The sequence below is a fragment of the Colossoma macropomum genome, unplaced genomic scaffold (genome assembly GCF_904425465.1).
Source record: "Colossoma macropomum unplaced genomic scaffold, Colossoma_macropomum, whole genome shotgun sequence".
NCBI lineage: Eukaryota > Metazoa > Chordata > Actinopteri > Characiformes > Serrasalmidae > Colossoma > Colossoma macropomum.
The window spans coordinates 21,420,037-21,437,426 of NW_023494789.1; the positions used below are offsets into that span (position 1 = coordinate 21,420,037).

Genomic DNA, 17,390 nt, shown 5'->3' on the forward strand with positions numbered 1-17,390 from the left:
GGCCAGTAGATGTACACTGTATGACCAAAATTATATGGACACGTGACTCACCTATATGAACTTGGAATGGACATTTATATGGAGTTGCCCCCCTTTGCAGCTATAACTACTCTTCTAGGAGGGATTTCCACAAGATTTTGGAGTGTGTATGTGGGAACTTGTATCCATTTATTCAAAAGAGCATTTGTGAGGACAGGATATGATGTTAGATGAGAAGGCCTGGCTTACATTCCACTTCATCCCAAAGGTGTTAAGTAGGTTTGAGATCAGGACACTGTGCAGGCCACTGGAGTTCCACACTAAACTCGTCAAACCATGTCTTTATGGAGCTCACTTTGTGTACAGGGGCATAGTCATGCTGGAACAGGAAAGGGCCTTCCCCAAACTGCTGCTACAAAGTTGAAGGCATTTAATTGTCTAAATATCTTTATATGCTGTTGCATTAACATTACACTTCACTGGAACTTAGGGGCAGAGCCCAAACACTGAAAAACAGCCCCAGACCATTATCCCTCCTCCACCAAACTTTACTGTGGGCACTATGCATTCTGGTAGGTCACGTTCTCCTGGCATCTGCCAAACCCACATTTGTCCATCAGACTGCCAAATAAAGAATCATGATTCATGACTCTAGAGAACACAGCTCCAGAGTCCAGTGTTGGTGTCCTTTACACCTGACCAGCCAACGCTTGGTAATGCGTATAGTGATTTTAAGCTTGTGTGTAGCTACTCGGCCATGGAAACCTATTTCATGAATCCCTGATGCTCAGTTCTTGTGCTGAAGTTGCTTCCACAGGCAGTTTAGAACTCTGCAGTGAGTGATGCAGTAGAGGACAGGTGATTTTTACATGCTATATGCTTCAACACTTATCGGTGCCACTCTGTGAGTTTGCGTGATGCTTCCATTTTGCAATAATAGCACTTATAGTTGTCCATGGCAGATCTAGCAGGGCAGATATTTCACTAACTGACTTGTGGCAAAAGTGGCATCCTAAAACAGTGCCATGTTTAAAGTCACTGAGCTATTCTTAGGTTATAGAAGTGTGTAAAAAACTGGCCTGTTAAAGGCTCATTTATGCTCCCTTTACATACAAAAAAGAACACGTCCGTTTTAAACGATGTAACCGTCACTGCCTGCATACATCTATGCGTCCTTTACAGTGGGATGTTAAGCCGTACATCCACTACAATGCAGTCCAGAGTATAACATTTCTGACAACAAACATAAGTATCCGTAAGCTTTCAGATAATGTGCACAAATATGGACAAAATTAATGCAGAGTATGCAGGGAAGCCTTCGTCTGTATCTGTATCAGTATCTATATTTAATGTTGAGCATAAATACGCCTTCCAGGGGTTAACCACAGCTGTCCTATCAGGTTTTATTTGGCACTTTGGGTGATGTTAGACTGGTTCATGTCAGCTTCAGACATAATTTTGTTGGCCTCAGGTCAGATATAGTTCAAGTCAGTTTGAGTTTGGACAAAACTTATTGCTGTGGGTCTGGTTGGACTGGGAACAGAAAGTTCTTAGGCTGTATTCGGGTTTTTGGGCCAAATTTTTTACAGATTTCCTGATTTTTTTGATGATATTATGCACCGCAGAAGCTGAAATACCTAAAATCCTCTCAAATGTTTGTTGTGGAACAATAAGTTTTTTCTTAAATTTGTTCTTGAGAAAGGTCCTAAAAAAATCTACATCAGATTCATGATGTGTTCTTAAACTGGAGAATTGTTCACACTTTTTTGCTCTTGAGTGTGTGTAGATTTTGTTCTTACTCAAGAACAAATCCCAAATAAGAAAATCAGAATATTTGTGAAAACTGTGTAGGTGGGTATTAAGAAAAAAATTCTTCTTAAGGACGTTTGGTGAATGAGGCCCAATGTTCTTAAACTGTTGGACTCTTTGCTGAGCAAGCCTTGACCCATCCTTACTCATAAAGGAAATGGCTTTTCTTGGGTTCTTCTTTTATCCAAACATAATTACATCACCACTTTTAAAACATTTTCATTTAACAAAGTTCCTAGTCCAAGTTGCTCCTGTACCAACTTTTTTTGGAATGCGTTGCAGGCATGAATTTCAGAATAAGCATAAATTTCTGAAAAACAATGAAGTTGATGTGATAAAACATTAAATATCTTTATACTGTTTTCATTTAAACACAGGTCGAATTAGATAGTTAATAAATCACTCTTTCTGTTTTTATTTATTTTTCACATACTGTCCCAACTTTTTTGGAAGTGGATTTTTATAATGGACATTTTCATTTCACTTACAAAGGTTGTATTAATTATAATATAGAATTGATATGAACAACGTATATCATGAAAAAAGTGAAAGTGGCCTATAACACTCTTCAATTGTAATTGTAATGCACCTCTTCTAGATGTAATTGATAAATGTATACAAATTTGTATCATGCATATTTTATTACCTAATAAACTGGCAACTGAAGAGTAAATGGAACTAGTTATTAGCCAACTCTGGTAAATACTTAAAGAATCTCAGAGAGAGGGAAGGAGGCAGTGAGAAGGACCAGAGATGTCTAGTTTGATATCTTACTGTGTCATATCTCTGAAAAAGTAATTACGGAGTTACCCAGGCTCCCTGACTGACCTCAAGCCGTCCCTTGTGACTCTGCTTGCGGTTTAGCCAGCCATCCTTACTCTGAAAATACTCTAGATTGATGCGCCTTCGGGCTCTCTGCCAGCTCCTCCATTATATAACCTCCAGCCGGCCTTTTGGGCTCTCTGTCCATCGATTACTACACTCGTTTCAGCCCATAGGCTATTACTATTCACCGGCATTGTTTACACATAAGCAGTGCAAGATGCTCTTTCATTGTCTTAGGTGAGCTACTATTAGTGGAAGTGATTTTTTTTCTCATGTCATATTATTGGTGCAGAAACAGGAAACTGCAGGCTGTTTTTATTGGGCTAGTGTGGAGCACAGCGCGCTGGGAGCTATGTGTGAGATCCCCATTGTTTTCCTAATTGAATCGGCATGGGTCCATCCGGCTGGGTCAAGAGAGGCTCGAAAATGCTCAAATGAAGGCCAGACTACCAAAAGAGCTCACAGATGACACACTAATACACAAGGGCTTCTCAGATGCTCAGACTTTCATAGAGATCAGTAATGTACATGAACGTAACCTGACTCTAACGCATTTAAACTTCATTCTCATTGCGTGTTTAATTGTTTTTCGTGGCAGCTACAAACGCTTCAGATTTTCTTCTGCCGTGTCCTGTGTATGCAGTGGATTGACGTCAACACAAACTAACATAATATCATTGTTTAGTATATATACAATCACATGCAAAAGTTTGGGCACCCCTAATTATATCAATTATATGTTAAGGTGATTTTCTATGTGAAAATAAATTAACGCTCTCTACAGAGCACACGTTTGTTCTGTACATTTATTTGCTAAGTTTAACATGTAAAAACAAAATGTAATATATAAACTGTGCCATAACTGTGGCACAGGCCATATTTTATTTTTGTTTTAGTATGTTAAGTTCAGAAAATAAACTGCAACTGTACATTGAAATATGCAGAATGTGATCTCTGTAGAGGATGTGTGCTTATTCTCACTTGAAATTTCACTTGTAAATGCGTATACATATATATTCACTTTATGTAGCCATTAAGTACAAGATATTGATTTTCAGGAGATATTTCTGAGGGCATTCGGGGAGGGAAAGGAAGTTTCAAAAAACTGGAGTTCAAAAGTCTTAACAACCATGCCTGGTAAACCACTAAAAGTCTCCCCATCAGATTAACAGTACATAAAGCTTTCATCTTTGAGAGAGAGGAAAAAATCAAGCTCCACTCTTGGTTCAGATTTGAAAAGACCAGACCTCAACATCACTGAATGTGTTTGGGGTTCCTTAGATTGTGTGAACGAAAAAAATGCAACAAACCTAAACTTGGGAGGTGTAGAAAAATATCCCTGCAGACTTCTTTGAAAAACTTATTTTTAAAAATGAATTTAAAGAAATGCATTAAAACAATAAATAATAAATACACATTGATACAATAAACACTTAACTGTCAGAATAAGTTAATGTCAATATGCTGCATATTGGTATTTTGAGCTTTACACACACACCCTGAAACAGCAGGAGAAAACTCGAATCACTACCACATTGAAAGAGTGAGAACAGGAAGAGGGAGCATGAAAAGGGGAGGGAAAAAAGGTAGAGAGCGGAAAGAGGAATAGAGGACAGTCATGTGGGAGAGAGAGAATGTATGGGGGAGAGAGAGAGTGAGAGAGACAGTGAGAGAAAGGGTGGGTGAGGAAATCTTGAGTTTTAGCATGTGTTGTCCCGTGTGAAGTTGAGACGGTGGGAAAAAGCCCCCGGCTTTCTGCTGGAAAATCCTCCAAAGTGTTTTGGTGTCCTCCGCCATGAACCCTGTGGCATCGCTACGCAGACACTTCTGCTCTCTGCGGTCAGCGTGGAGACGCAGTACGGGTCACCTGTTCAAGGTAGGGGCCAAAGATGGACAACACAGAGGAAGAAGTTCAAACATCCATTAAGGATGTACTTTCGTTCTGTTCTGCATGATGTTACGTGCATGTACTTCCTTTTAACCACTTCCATTCCTCACTTCAATGGCTTAATAATAGCACAGTCATTTTGCATTGTTTTCAATGTAGTTACTGAATAATTACCCTGTTAACTACTAGGAATTATTCAGCGTTATAGGACTTATTATGCAGTAACTACTGTCAAAGTGAGGAACTGAAGTATGGGCCCTTGTACCCATACATTTTAAGGGTTAAATCATTAAAAGAAACTTGTTTGGCCTTTTTGAACACCACGTTTGCAGCTGGTTTGATGGGTGCTCAGGAAATTGCACAGGTATGTTCCCTATTGTACCCAGGCTCAGCTTCCAATTCTCTACCCACATAGAAACAGAATGTCTGACATCTTTTGTACGCTAAGCTGGCCACTAGTGGGATTTTGTCATTTTCATTCTGATGTGTGTCTGACAGAAATCAGATTTTGCAAGCAGTTGCCCGCTCTGAGCACCATGACAGCTTTTAAAGTAAGAAGTTATTCAAGAGCTTTCTCTGAAACATTTAGTAGCTTTTAAGTGAGAACATCGTGAGTCTGCCGATGCGCACTGAGGTTTGTTTTTCTTGTAGCCCTGTTTTGAAAATGGCCTGCCTCCACACATCACACTAGAACAGCGGTCTGTGGTTGGTTATTTTGCATTTTAAGACAAATGGCCCTTTTCTGTCATAGTAGGCAGGTCTTGGCAACATTAAAGGGGCAAATTTTTCAATATGTGTACATAATTCAATCATTGAGATGTAAAAAAAAAAAGTTATTTAGGGCGGTTTGGTGAGTTATGGAAGAAACTAGCCAGCTCAGATTTCTTGTGGTGTTGATGATGGGAACTAGGGACTGTGGTGTCTAATAAAGCCATTTCATTTACCATCCAAAATGACCAGCGAACCAACACGTGTCTTCTGAGTTTTTATATGTAATGTTGATAATGGTAAAGCAGTGGCAAATCATTGGGTGCTATTTTTCCCTGCATGTACTTTATTGCCGTAAATGGATTAAAAAACGTATTATTTTAATACAAAAGCTTTTCTTAAAGCTATTGTAGAACAGTGTATCAGCCCACAGGCAATGTACTGGTAACAGTTTTGTGTAATAACTTTCTGTGAGGCATTAAATGTTTTAGACGTCTTGTCCTATCACCTTTGATTCAGCAAGCTTCTCTAGAATAAAGCATTTCACATTAAACCAATCTGAATGAATGGCCATTTGAGGTGTTAATGTTTGAAAAATCAGTGGACAGAATGAACCACATTCTCTGACAGTAGACAGAAGACTATATTGTATGCAACCTCCTCCATTTTTGTTCCGTTTTACATAAAGCAATAGTGAAAAAAGATAACCACTTCCTGTGATTTCTGTTCTCTAGGGATATCACAGTTACTCTGTTAAAATATACCTTCCCAATGAATTGACAGTGATTCGTTGGTGGTTTGCAGGATGATGCAGATACAGTTATAGGCAGAGTATAATAATCACACCGACTGATATGCATTTACACTAATTCATAGTTTTTTTAAGTATTTTGGAGTCTTTGAAAGGCTGTGTGACTGGCGACCTGTCCAGGGTGTTTCCTGCCCTCCGCCCAATGACAGCTGGGATAGGCTCCAGCACCCTCCTGCGACCCAGAAGGATAAGCGGTTTAGATGATGTGTGTATGTGTGTGTGTGAAAGGCTGTGTGTGGCTTATTAATGTTCACCTAAGTCCATTATGAATGATTGGTCTGTTTTAAAAAGCTCTGATTGCATAATCAATCACCAAAATAGTCAGAAGATTTCTCGATCACTAATATAAAACATAGTTAGAGGCCTACTGTTTTCATTGAGAAGGAGAGATAGGCCTGGTGCTGGGCTTTTGTTTTGGATTTGACAGACTCTTCCTGGGAACTGAAATGGCTGACCATCCTGCTGCCCCTATCTGGCTTTGAACAGCACATAAAATCTTAGCGTTTCATATCATTATGCATAAATATACCGCCTCATTCACCAAGAGCAGCGCACAGTTTCCAGCACATCTGGTTCGTGTTGTGATGGCGAGGATAATGGATTTCATTATAAACGTGTGCGAGTGGGGAATTATTTTCGGGACATGATACAGGACCTGTAGCAGTGGTGGCGTTCTGCTTATGCAGAGAGAGCAGCTTTGTAACCTCGCTTCAACTCTGCCTTGACGATTCATGTATTCTCTGCTAACAGTGGCCATGTGCAGTGAAAAAAGTGATGCACTAAACTTACAAGATTCAAACAGTGTATATTATCACATGAATCACATGTATTACACATGAAAAAACATTATTTTGTCTTTCACTTACGTTCTGTTGGTGTGACATTTTTATGTGGAAATAATGTACACATATTAGAATCTAGCAATTTCAGTGCATCACCTTTTCCAAACAGCAGAAGTAACTTGAATCAGCTAGAGTGGAAGTAATGTGAATGTGTCCTTGATGTTTTGTTGGATTCTGGTCTTTCATTGAAGCTTCTTTTGACTGAAAATGGAAGCCAAATCACATCTCTCCCCAAGAAACACTGCATACTTAAGCTATTGGTTTTGGAATGGAAACCAAGTGTGAAGAACTGATGCCATTGCTGACTTTTGTCAGTGCTAAGTTGTGCTTCAACTATTTATGCACATGCTGGAATTTTTAATTTCCTTTATGATCGCAGTTCTTAGAGCTTCACTGAGCACAAATCTGCGAACAAAATTGAAATTGGTAAAACGGCCTGGCTACAGCATCCGATTTTCTTATTTCACTTTTGTTAGTCCTTGGTCCAACAGCGTTACTTTTTTGTAAATTGTACATATTTTCATGCTTAATACATGTACATCTCAATTTGATCATTTCTCATGAAGTGATAAAATAGGCCAATATCTCAGCGAATCACCATCATTTTAATTATCACCTTACACACACATAAACACACACACACACACACACACACACACACACACACACAAAACACACACAAAGAATGTGTGCTGTCTTGGGGAATTAAGTACATTTCAATGAGAAGCAACTCTGTATTAACCCCTTAAAATCCAAATACTTATTATTTAGTAACTACAGGGACTTCAGTGCAAACTGGCTGATTCTCAGATTATAGAAGTGAAATAAAACTTTGGGGCCGCTGGTGGGCCCTGGCCACTTAATAGGTTAAAACTGTTATCCTGAAATATGCTTTTTTAAGTGGATATACATCCCAAGCAGAACTTTTTCATTTACAGTGACCAGGGACTAAAAAAAAGTACAGTAGGAAAATGGGCTCTCACACAAACACTACAAAGAATGACAACAGAATGAAAAAAATGATACATTGTGGTTTAGAACAAGTAAAATCACAATAATAAATGAGTAACTTGTGAATATGTGTAACATTCTGAGTGAACTTGTCTGAAGTTGTTGGAATTACATTAAGGTTATTAAAAATTTCAAATATGGTTTGACTCCAAATTTGAGCTAATTTTGTAGAACAAAAAAGCCTGAAAAAGTCTGACATGACGTGATAATTGTACTCAATATGTTCAAAGGTATTCAGACACAACTTCTAATTGGTGAATTCAGCTAATTTAAAGTGCACTCATTGCTGACACAGGTGCACAGCTGTGCATAGCTTGTATAATCTTCCCAATGCCAAGTGTTGACTGGAGGGGTAATAGCTCCTCAGCATGCTGAAGTGAATGAATTGGGGAGGCTTTTGTGATCCAGAACTGATCATCCAACATCAGTACTTGACCTCACTAATGCTCTTGTGGCTATTGAATCCTCACAGCAATGTTCCAACATCTAGTGTTAAGACTTCCCAGAAAGGTTGAGGCTGTTACTGCAGCACACTCCCTATCAATGCCCTTTGTTTCAGGAGAAACACAGAATGACTAGGTCTCTACAAGCTTTTGGACATACAGCACTGTGCAACAGTCTGAGAATACCCTAAATTGTTTTAATTCAAATCAAAATAGCTGTCTGAATGATGTGTAGCTGTCAAGAAGCTGCTACTAAGCAAACGAAATAGACAAAAAGAGGAAAATTTGTAAATCAAAACAAGAAGCTGTTGGTGTTCTCAGAAATGACCATCCCAGAGACCAGAGCTCAACATCACTGAATGTGTTTGGGATTGCTTGGATCATGAGAAGCAGAAAATGCACCCAACTATTAAGACTGAACTTTGGCGGTGTGGAAAATATCCCTGTAGTTTTCTTTGAAAAACTGAAAGTGAGTCGCCTGAAAAGAATGGAAGTTTTAATAAGGGCAAAGAGTGAACACAATAGCAGTATATACTTTCTGCTTTTTTTGATGCTGAAAAATGAATAAGGATGGTCTCTGACTTTTGCTGCTACTGTATACTGTATATTTGCATGATTAAACTTAGGTTACCAAATAATATTAAGAATTATAGAATATCAAACAAGAAATACATATGAATTGCAATATATTGAAACTGTGAAACATTGAAAATATTCAGAAAATACTAAAAACTACATTGATTCAGTTTATTGTGCTATATAATGGATGTCCTGGTTTTGACCCGTTTTTTATCATGTGCTAAAACTTTGAGGCTTAAAGCAAGTCTCTGTTTTTCACAGAACATTTAAAATAGCTTTTCATGTCTACAACATTCTTTACCTCTGTTTTTATATTTGAGTTGAAATAAGTGGAAAACCCACTTTAGAGAACATGAAGAACTTGGACCTTCTTCCGGTGTAATTTAATTTGTGAGCCCTGTTTGATGGAAACTGTATACCAGACCCATGGAAGTGACAATGCCTTTTTATCTCTAGTTCACTGTCTTGTTTGCCATGACGAAGGTTTGCTTTGCTTGGTTTGACCCAGGCGAACATCTGGAGATGTATAGCTTAAGATCCTAAGCTCAGGTTTGGAGTCTTTTTGTGTACCGCAGAGTGTAATAGCAGTGATTTTCCAAAATCCCATTTATTCTTGTTGTAGAGAAATACAGCTTAGACCTGAAGTTATTAACATGGGCGTGATGCCAATTACAGAATGATGCATGACTTCAGAGGTCTATTATAAACCAGTGAGGTGGACCAGTGAAGCAGCGGTTTCTAATAAAGCGACCAGTGATTGTATACATAGTGTGTACTTATCATACTCATCTGAGTGGGAAACTCTGATCATGGAGGGCTGAAGTTTGGTGATAAACCTCGTCAGTCAGTTACCGTGTTTAGTAGGTGTGTTAAAGCAGGAGAATCCCCAGACTGAACCGCTGGACTCCCTCCATGACTGAAATTGCCTATCCCAAATATACAGTACTGTGCAAAAGTCAGAGATTGCCCCTGGGGCAATTTTCTGGGGGTTTTTTGTTAGTCAAAATGGCCACTAAATACAAATGATGTTTATCAGGAGAGATTTCTGAGGAGATTTGATATAAAATAATCCCCTAAGAAAATAAAATTATTTAAAGATACAGAGAAAATGGGACTAATAACAAGCATGCAAAACCTGACAGACCACGAAAACTCCCACCATTAGATGAAGAGTCCTTAAACTTTCATCTTTTAGTGACAGGAAAAAATCAAGCTGTATTCTGTAGACCTGAAAATCCACTGGTGTTTCTGTCCATTCTTCCACTGTGAGAAGACAACTCAGCACTGTAAGTCTGAATGGATGTGTAGATGACAAAAGGGCATTACTGAGAAAAGGAAATAGACTAAAAAAGAAGAAATTTTGCAAATCAAAGAAAGAAGCTCAGAACAATGGGTTATCCACCCTGACTGAGTTTACTTGGAGAAGAAAGGAGCAACAAACTCCTTGTCTAAAAAACTAAAAGTTTTCCTAAAAGAATGAAATAACAACAAAGGATGAACACATTAAATGCTGGAAGATTTGATGGTATATTTAGTTGTTGTGGCTTCTGTGTAATTTTCTGTTAAATAGATGTTTTTTTCTTTTTTTAAAGACTATTTTTACTGGAAGTTAAATAAAGGAAGGTTGGCCTGACTTTCACTCAGTATTGTAGATGCACAAACATGTATTCAGTGTCGTTTATCATATGATACTTAAATAGACAAAAAAAAGTCTGCTCAAAATGGTATCAGTGTGTTTTTTGTGAACATGTGCTTTTTCTTAACAGGGATCCATGAAGTCCTTCAAGAGCACAGACTCCAGAAGAAGGCCATCTAGGTAGAACTGTCATGTTTTTTTTTTTTTTTACCTTGAACGTATCTTATATTACCTGAAATTGTCATTTCAAAGAGTTTAATTGATGTCTGACACATATCTATGTGCAGTTCATACTTCATGGCTTGACATTTTACATTTTCAGTCAGTTTTTAAAGGGTTTTTAAGCAATTGATTTGATGTTCTGTCATGGGATTCACCATAATTCAGAAGAGAGTTTTCATTGTTTGTGGAGGTGATTTCAAACAAAAACGAATAGATTGTACTAGTAAATCTGTCGTCTGTTTATCAGTTTGCCTAATTTCATGACATTACATTAAGCCAAGTGCATTACTTTGGGTTGTGGTGCATGAGACAGGCAGAATGAAAAAAAATGGTTTGGTTTTATTGATATTTATGCTGTTGGAAGAAAACCTTGTATCTCCATTTTTGTTGTTTTTAGGTTTTTGACAATTTGAAAATGCCTGTTGTCCTTTATATTTTGTGTCAATTTCATGAAGAATGGACCATAAAATGGCCCAAAATGACTTGGAAAAAAGTCTGGTTCCATTAACTTACATTAAAAGTTAAGTAGGTTTTTTCCTTCTCCTGTAAAGTTACCATTTTGGAGAGTTTTCTTCCAACAACAGTGATATAAATTTGATGTTGGGTGGACTAATAGAAATAGTCCAAAATTCACAAAATCACTTGGAATAAAGTCTTGTTATTTTAATGGACATTAAAATGAATGTTCCTCATTCTCTTATAAAGGTGCCATTTCAGAGATAAAAGGTTTTGTTATCAGAGGAATGATAAGCGAGTTAGTTAGTTCTAGCCAGTGGCGAACCAGGACTTTTAGAGCTTGGCCTTCCCACCTCTACAATAATGCTAATTTCTGCTAGCAGTCCCATGATATTTCAGTTGTTTATTAGTGCTAATGATGATTCACATGAATGTTTTGGCTTCTCTCAATTAAACACAGTGTGACGGTTCAACAGAATTCAGATGCTCGTGGATAAAAAAAGCAAACAGGGTTTTATTACAGTTCAGCAAAGGCGTGGTCAAAAAACAAGCATGGGTCGTAGCCAAAAAACACCAGAGAATCACTGTAGTGATCATAACACTAAGCAGCCAAAACAAAAGGGATGAGCAGATATCGTGGTCGAAGAAACAAGCAAAAATGGTCAAACACGCAGGTCCAAAAACAAGCTGGCAAAGGTACAAAAGGGATAAGCAAAAGACAAGGTCAGATAAACAAAGAAATGGTCATAACAGGTAGTAACAAACAGATCAAGAAACGCTCAGCATGTTCCAAAAGAAGCAATACCTCGCAATGACTATGACTAAAGCCCGGGCTTAAATACTAAACTGAATGAGTCATATGACAACAAACACAGGTGAAAGATATCAGTATATAGCGGATTGCGAATGCTCATAGGTGCGTGAGCGATTGTTCAAAGTCATGTGACCTCCCGAGGGATTGTGGGCAACGGAGTTCATTCTGGACTCCGAGTCCGAAGGAAGTTGCTCACACATGTGATCTCCCGACGCATTCTGGGAAATGCAGTCCGAATCAGCGTGAGGCGTGACACACAGACATTTGAAGCTTCTAAAAAAACAAAAAAAAACAAAAAAAACATTTCATGTAACTCTTTTGAGAGCTGCAGTACAGAGCTGCCGCCACCACTGTTTTACATTTCTAACAACACATTGATTAGGCTGCTGCTTGTAATCGCAGTCATTGATGTGTCAAGGACTTCCAGAAGGTCCCACCCATTGTAAATCTAAATGTGATCGGTAGATTCCTCTGCCAATTTGTAATTATGCTGGAGGGGAATTTAAGGTATTAGGATTTCACATCAGATATTGAAGTCCTAAACAATAGGAGAGCTCGCTTAGCTATATCTTCCCAGACACCACAGAGAAAAACAATTCCTGATTTTCCAATTTTCCACTGGATATTTATCAAGAATTGAACCCTTTTGTTCCCATCCAAATCATCAAAATGAAACACAAGTGGTACTGTAATACTTGCAGAGTTCAAACACAAGCATGATGAATGAACTAAACATGTGTATATATATATTTTAGTTCCCAGAAATCATTAGGCCTTCTCTGAAGGCTTAGAAGGCTTCCCCTGTGGTTTTAGTAATTACTTTTTGAGATTCTGACCCATTGACTTCGTGTGAAAATCTTTCAATCTAGGATTGAAAGGTCAGTTTGGGAAACTGTCTCTTTCATGCTTGCCACAGAAGAGTGTATGTGTGTGTGTATATGGCAGGAGCCTGAGCCTGATACAGGCCATGGAGGAAAGTTATGAGGTGGACCTGGTCTACATCACCGAGCGCATCATCTCCCTGTCCTTCTCTGGCGGGGTGGAGGAGCACAGCTACAGTGTGCACCTGCGCGAGGTCATCAGCATGCTGCGTTCTAAACACCAGCAGCACTACCTGGTGAGGAGCCTCCACACTACACAGGGGCGATGTTGAGCAGAGCATTCAGCAAGATTATCTGGATACACTAGGGGTGTAAATACAATGAATTTCTGAAGCGGAGAACTGCCACTCAGTAATGTCTTCCAGGTTGGTCAGACACTAGAGGGCTAGAAGGAAGCTAGGAACATGTATAATTTTTTTTTTATCTTAGCCATTTAGTTCCTTTCACTCCCATTCATTTAGGACTCACTCAGTGGTGTCCTCTGATGTTTTAAGGTCATGTTTTTGATATAATGGGAGAAACAGAAAGTGGCCAGGCCACCTATAAAGTATCTCTGGTGTTTTTTCTGATCTCCCATTTGATTATTTTAGTTATTATAATTCAGAATTCTGTTTAAATATACACTGAATGCACACATGTGAGGGGATAAGCTGGAATCTAGACAATTAAAGTAAACAACAAGCTTTTTTTTCAATTAGAAATTTTGGCATTGGCACCTACTTTTTGGAATATCATTATAATAAATTAGAATAGGTTGTAAGTGAACTTGTAATGCTCAGTTCACTTAATATTGAGATTAACAAATCTGACTTGCCCTCTCAGCTTATTTATATAGTGTATATTGTAGCCTCTCACAATTTTATTGGATGTTATGGTACATTCTGTTTGCTATAAATTCACAAAAAGAAAAAAAAGGAAAATCATTTTGCCAGACACCATTATTCATGTATATGCTTAAAATTTCAGTAACCCCAACTTAACACACCGTCCAGTGTCCTTGTGTACCAACATGGAATAGTGCATTACAGTCTGGACCTTGGGGAATTGAATCACTTTCCAACAATTGATAGGACTTGAAGTAATCACTGTAATAGCGAATAAGAGTCAGTTAACATCAGTGCATATATCTAATTTGTATTTTTGTGAGGCCTGAGGCATTCATTTACTTTTCACCTACCTTAAAGTCTGCCCCAGCCATAGCACTGTACAATAATTATGTATCTTTTCTAAAGCAAATGTGTAGCCCTTTAGGATTGGAATGGGAGCACCCTGATGGATGATGTCACAAATGTGGACATCAACAATCTTCCAATTCACCATCAGTAATAAACTTTTGTGTCCAGCTTTGAAAGCATGTAGAGCAATTCTGAGCATTAGCAGACTGGGATCAGAAGTAGAATATGCAACTATAATGTGTTTTTGTATTCATTTCAGCTGCTGAACCTCAGCGAGCGGAGGCATGACATCACTAAACTAAACCCAAAAGTAAGTAACGTACTTGTCCCATCAGCTGTGGCTGCTGACCCACCGCTAAACACAGTTTCTGTGAGTGTATATGTGTGCATGCTAATAATGTTCATTATTCTGTACAAACTTTATGCTGTAGATCCTCATTTTGTATGTAAATGCGTGTTAATGACAGGTGCTGGACTTCGGCTGGCCTGACCACCATGCTCCTGCGCTGGATAAAATCTGCAGTATCTGCAAAGCTATGGACACATGGCTTAATGCTGACCCCCATAATGTGGTGGTGTTGCACAACAAGGTGACCAATATGTTCCATGCAGTGCTTCACGCACACTCCCGCATGCCAGCACCCTTGTATGCAGTGCACACCTCTCACACTTGAGGAATGTAGATTGCTTTCAAATTAACTTTAGGCTGCAGCATAAATGCCACTATTTCAAATACTTGATATTCACACATATGACTGCACACATCATATGAATTTGATATTAATGTGCTGGTATAATGAACTACATCACTTGGTCAAAGAACTGCTTATTTATTATTTTTATGAATGATAAATTATTGTTATTGAACATTGCTGTATATTATCATGTTGTATTTGTTTGCTTTGTGCTTAATTGGGCATTATAGCTACACTGGTCCAATGAAAAAATAGCCATGCATTATACAGATGTCTTTCGAAGATTTATTTCTCTCTCTCTCTTTTTGTCAGCAGACACTGTGAAAACTAAAAAGAAAATAGAAGACTTATAAAGTTCAAGATATACATTTCTCAGCTCTTTTTAAGTCCCTCAAGCTAGTGTCCATTGATAAACAGGCCCAAACATGTTAGCATAACAGAAATGTAAGGAAATTAAATAAAATTACTAAAAACATCAATGCAAAGGCACATCAACACCATTATACACAATATAAACAAATAAGGGACAATTTAGGTGTTAGCATCCATATAGGTACTGACCCATAATGCTTCAGTTATGAACTCTTAACTCAAGCTCTTAACTCTTAACAGAGTTCATTCTTAACTGAATACTCTATTGTTAACTATACTTAATTATACTCTAGATTAAAATAAACCATTACATAAAGAGTGCTATTTTTTATTTAAACATGAAATAAAGGTGACATATTTTAGACACATTTTCTGTTCATGTTACACAACACACAAAATAAACATTTAAATGAAACTTATCTCTGAGACAGTAACAGGCATTCTGGAATAAAACTAAAGTTTTATATATTTTTAATTCTGTAGCACAGACTCATATCAGGCAGCCTCATTGGTTTGGCAAAATTCACAATTTTATGTAATTTTCATGTTTTTGTCCATAAATGTAAATGTTCTCTCACTACTAAACCCAGCATGCAGCCATTGAAAATCCCTGTGGTGTCAACCAATAATCACTGCTAGCCACTACTAGTAATAAATACAACCAATGTTCTTATTATTAGTTGAACTAGTTAGTGTAACTAGTGTAATGAATGTAATTCTTACCTTGGCCTTTGAAAAATATCTCAAAGAAAACAGTGATTCTCTCTTCATTCAACACAAAGGACAAGTTTTTACCTTTTCAGCCAGACAAATTAAGCCAAACTGAGGTAAGGTGCCCAGATAGCCAACTACCTTGCTAACTTTAACCCTTTTTATCCATTCTCTCCACTGTAATGATGATTTAACAGTTACTGTGCTCTTCTAGAAGTACTGTTAATTGGTTCAAAAATCCACCTAAAACTGTTGTAGTTTATCAAATGTTAATTCCACCTTCAGGACACATCATCAGAAGGTTTTTTCCTAACCTTTAAACCTGACAATTTTACTGTAGAGACAACTGTGTTGCTTCTGTAGGATGCAACGAAGCATGTTTACAACAGATGTAGCAATGTTACACTGTTAAACTGTTCATTCTTCCTTTAAAAACGCCCTGAAGTCTTAACTATGAAATCACTATGGCCTCTCATGCCTTATTGCTTTAACTTGTAATCTCTGCAACATATGTTTGGAAATCTGTTGGTAGAATTTTACTCATCATCCTCTGTGATAGTTTTAAACAGTAGAGGGCACTCTAATGTTGTTCAGAATTCATGAAAGGTAGCAGTTCTTTACTCTGCCTCTCTCTTTCTTTTTATGAAGAGAGTTCTTGTGGGCATGATTAGGTTGGTTTGTTCTGATTGCTTTCATTTACTCCAAATCTCAGTTTAGCATTATTCTCACATCAGTAGGTCTTCCAGCTCAGGAAAAATGGCATGTGGACTGTCTCAACATACCCACATAGCACTGGCTCCCTCTTTCGGCCCGCAAAACATCTGCATAACATCCTGTTCACTTTAGGCTGATGTTGGTTGGTCTGTGCCAAGGACAACAGTGAAATCACTCTGAGTCAGTGAAGGCGAGCAGCTCCTGTTCCATCCATCCTTGAAAGCTAAAGCAGCTCTGAAGAGCTCTCCGCTTTGAAAAGCAACCGGATCAGTCTGTGGCTGTGGGCTCTAGCACAGTGCAAATAAAGAGTCCTTTACAACAGTCCACGCAGCAAACACTGGGTTACCATGGCAACTGCATGGAGATGCATTTTTCTCTATGCTGAGGACATTTAAGCTTCTAGTAAAGCAGATGGGAGTTTAAACAGAAGGATGGGTGCAAAAGAGGGAAGAGAGTTAACAATGTCCACTCAGGATGTTCCAGCTGATTAAACCGATAGTTTGGCAAAAATTAAATTTGAAAAACTGTAGTAGTAGCCACACTGAATCCTGAATTTTGTCCATTCTTGTGTCCCTTTTTATAGATAGAATGTGATACATCATAAATACACATAAGCAAGTCTGTTTGAGATCATTCTAGAACTAGCATTCAGTATATTATCTGTTATGTTTTGTAATATTCTGTAGTGCACCATTGCTTCCCTCAGCCTCATCAGTTTGACAGAATTCACAACTTTGTTTTCTTGCCTCAATCACTACAAAACCCAGCATGCCTTAAGCAGACATGTCATACAATCATTGGGAATCCCCCCATGGTGAT

General features: G+C 38.1%; 1 protein-coding gene across 3 annotated transcripts in view; it reads left to right on the forward strand.

Annotated features, from left to right (window-relative positions):
* The window catches only part of tns1a (tensin 1a), a 240,106-nt gene that overhangs the window by 132,788 nt on the left and 89,928 nt on the right, over positions 1 to 17,390 (forward strand). For 2 of the 3 annotated variants that reach the window (XM_036570545.1, XM_036570546.1), the window contains exons 6-9: positions 10,662 to 10,711; positions 12,969 to 13,140; positions 14,339 to 14,389; positions 14,547 to 14,669. In XM_036570545.1, the coding sequence (XP_036426438.1) occupies positions 10,662 to 10,711; positions 12,969 to 13,140; positions 14,339 to 14,389; positions 14,547 to 14,669 (396 nt within the window). Of the gene's footprint in view, positions 1 to 4,220; positions 4,490 to 10,661; positions 10,712 to 12,968; positions 13,141 to 14,338; positions 14,390 to 14,546; positions 14,670 to 17,390 lie in introns of those variants that run through there. The other variant, XM_036570547.1, reaches the window with a different exon arrangement.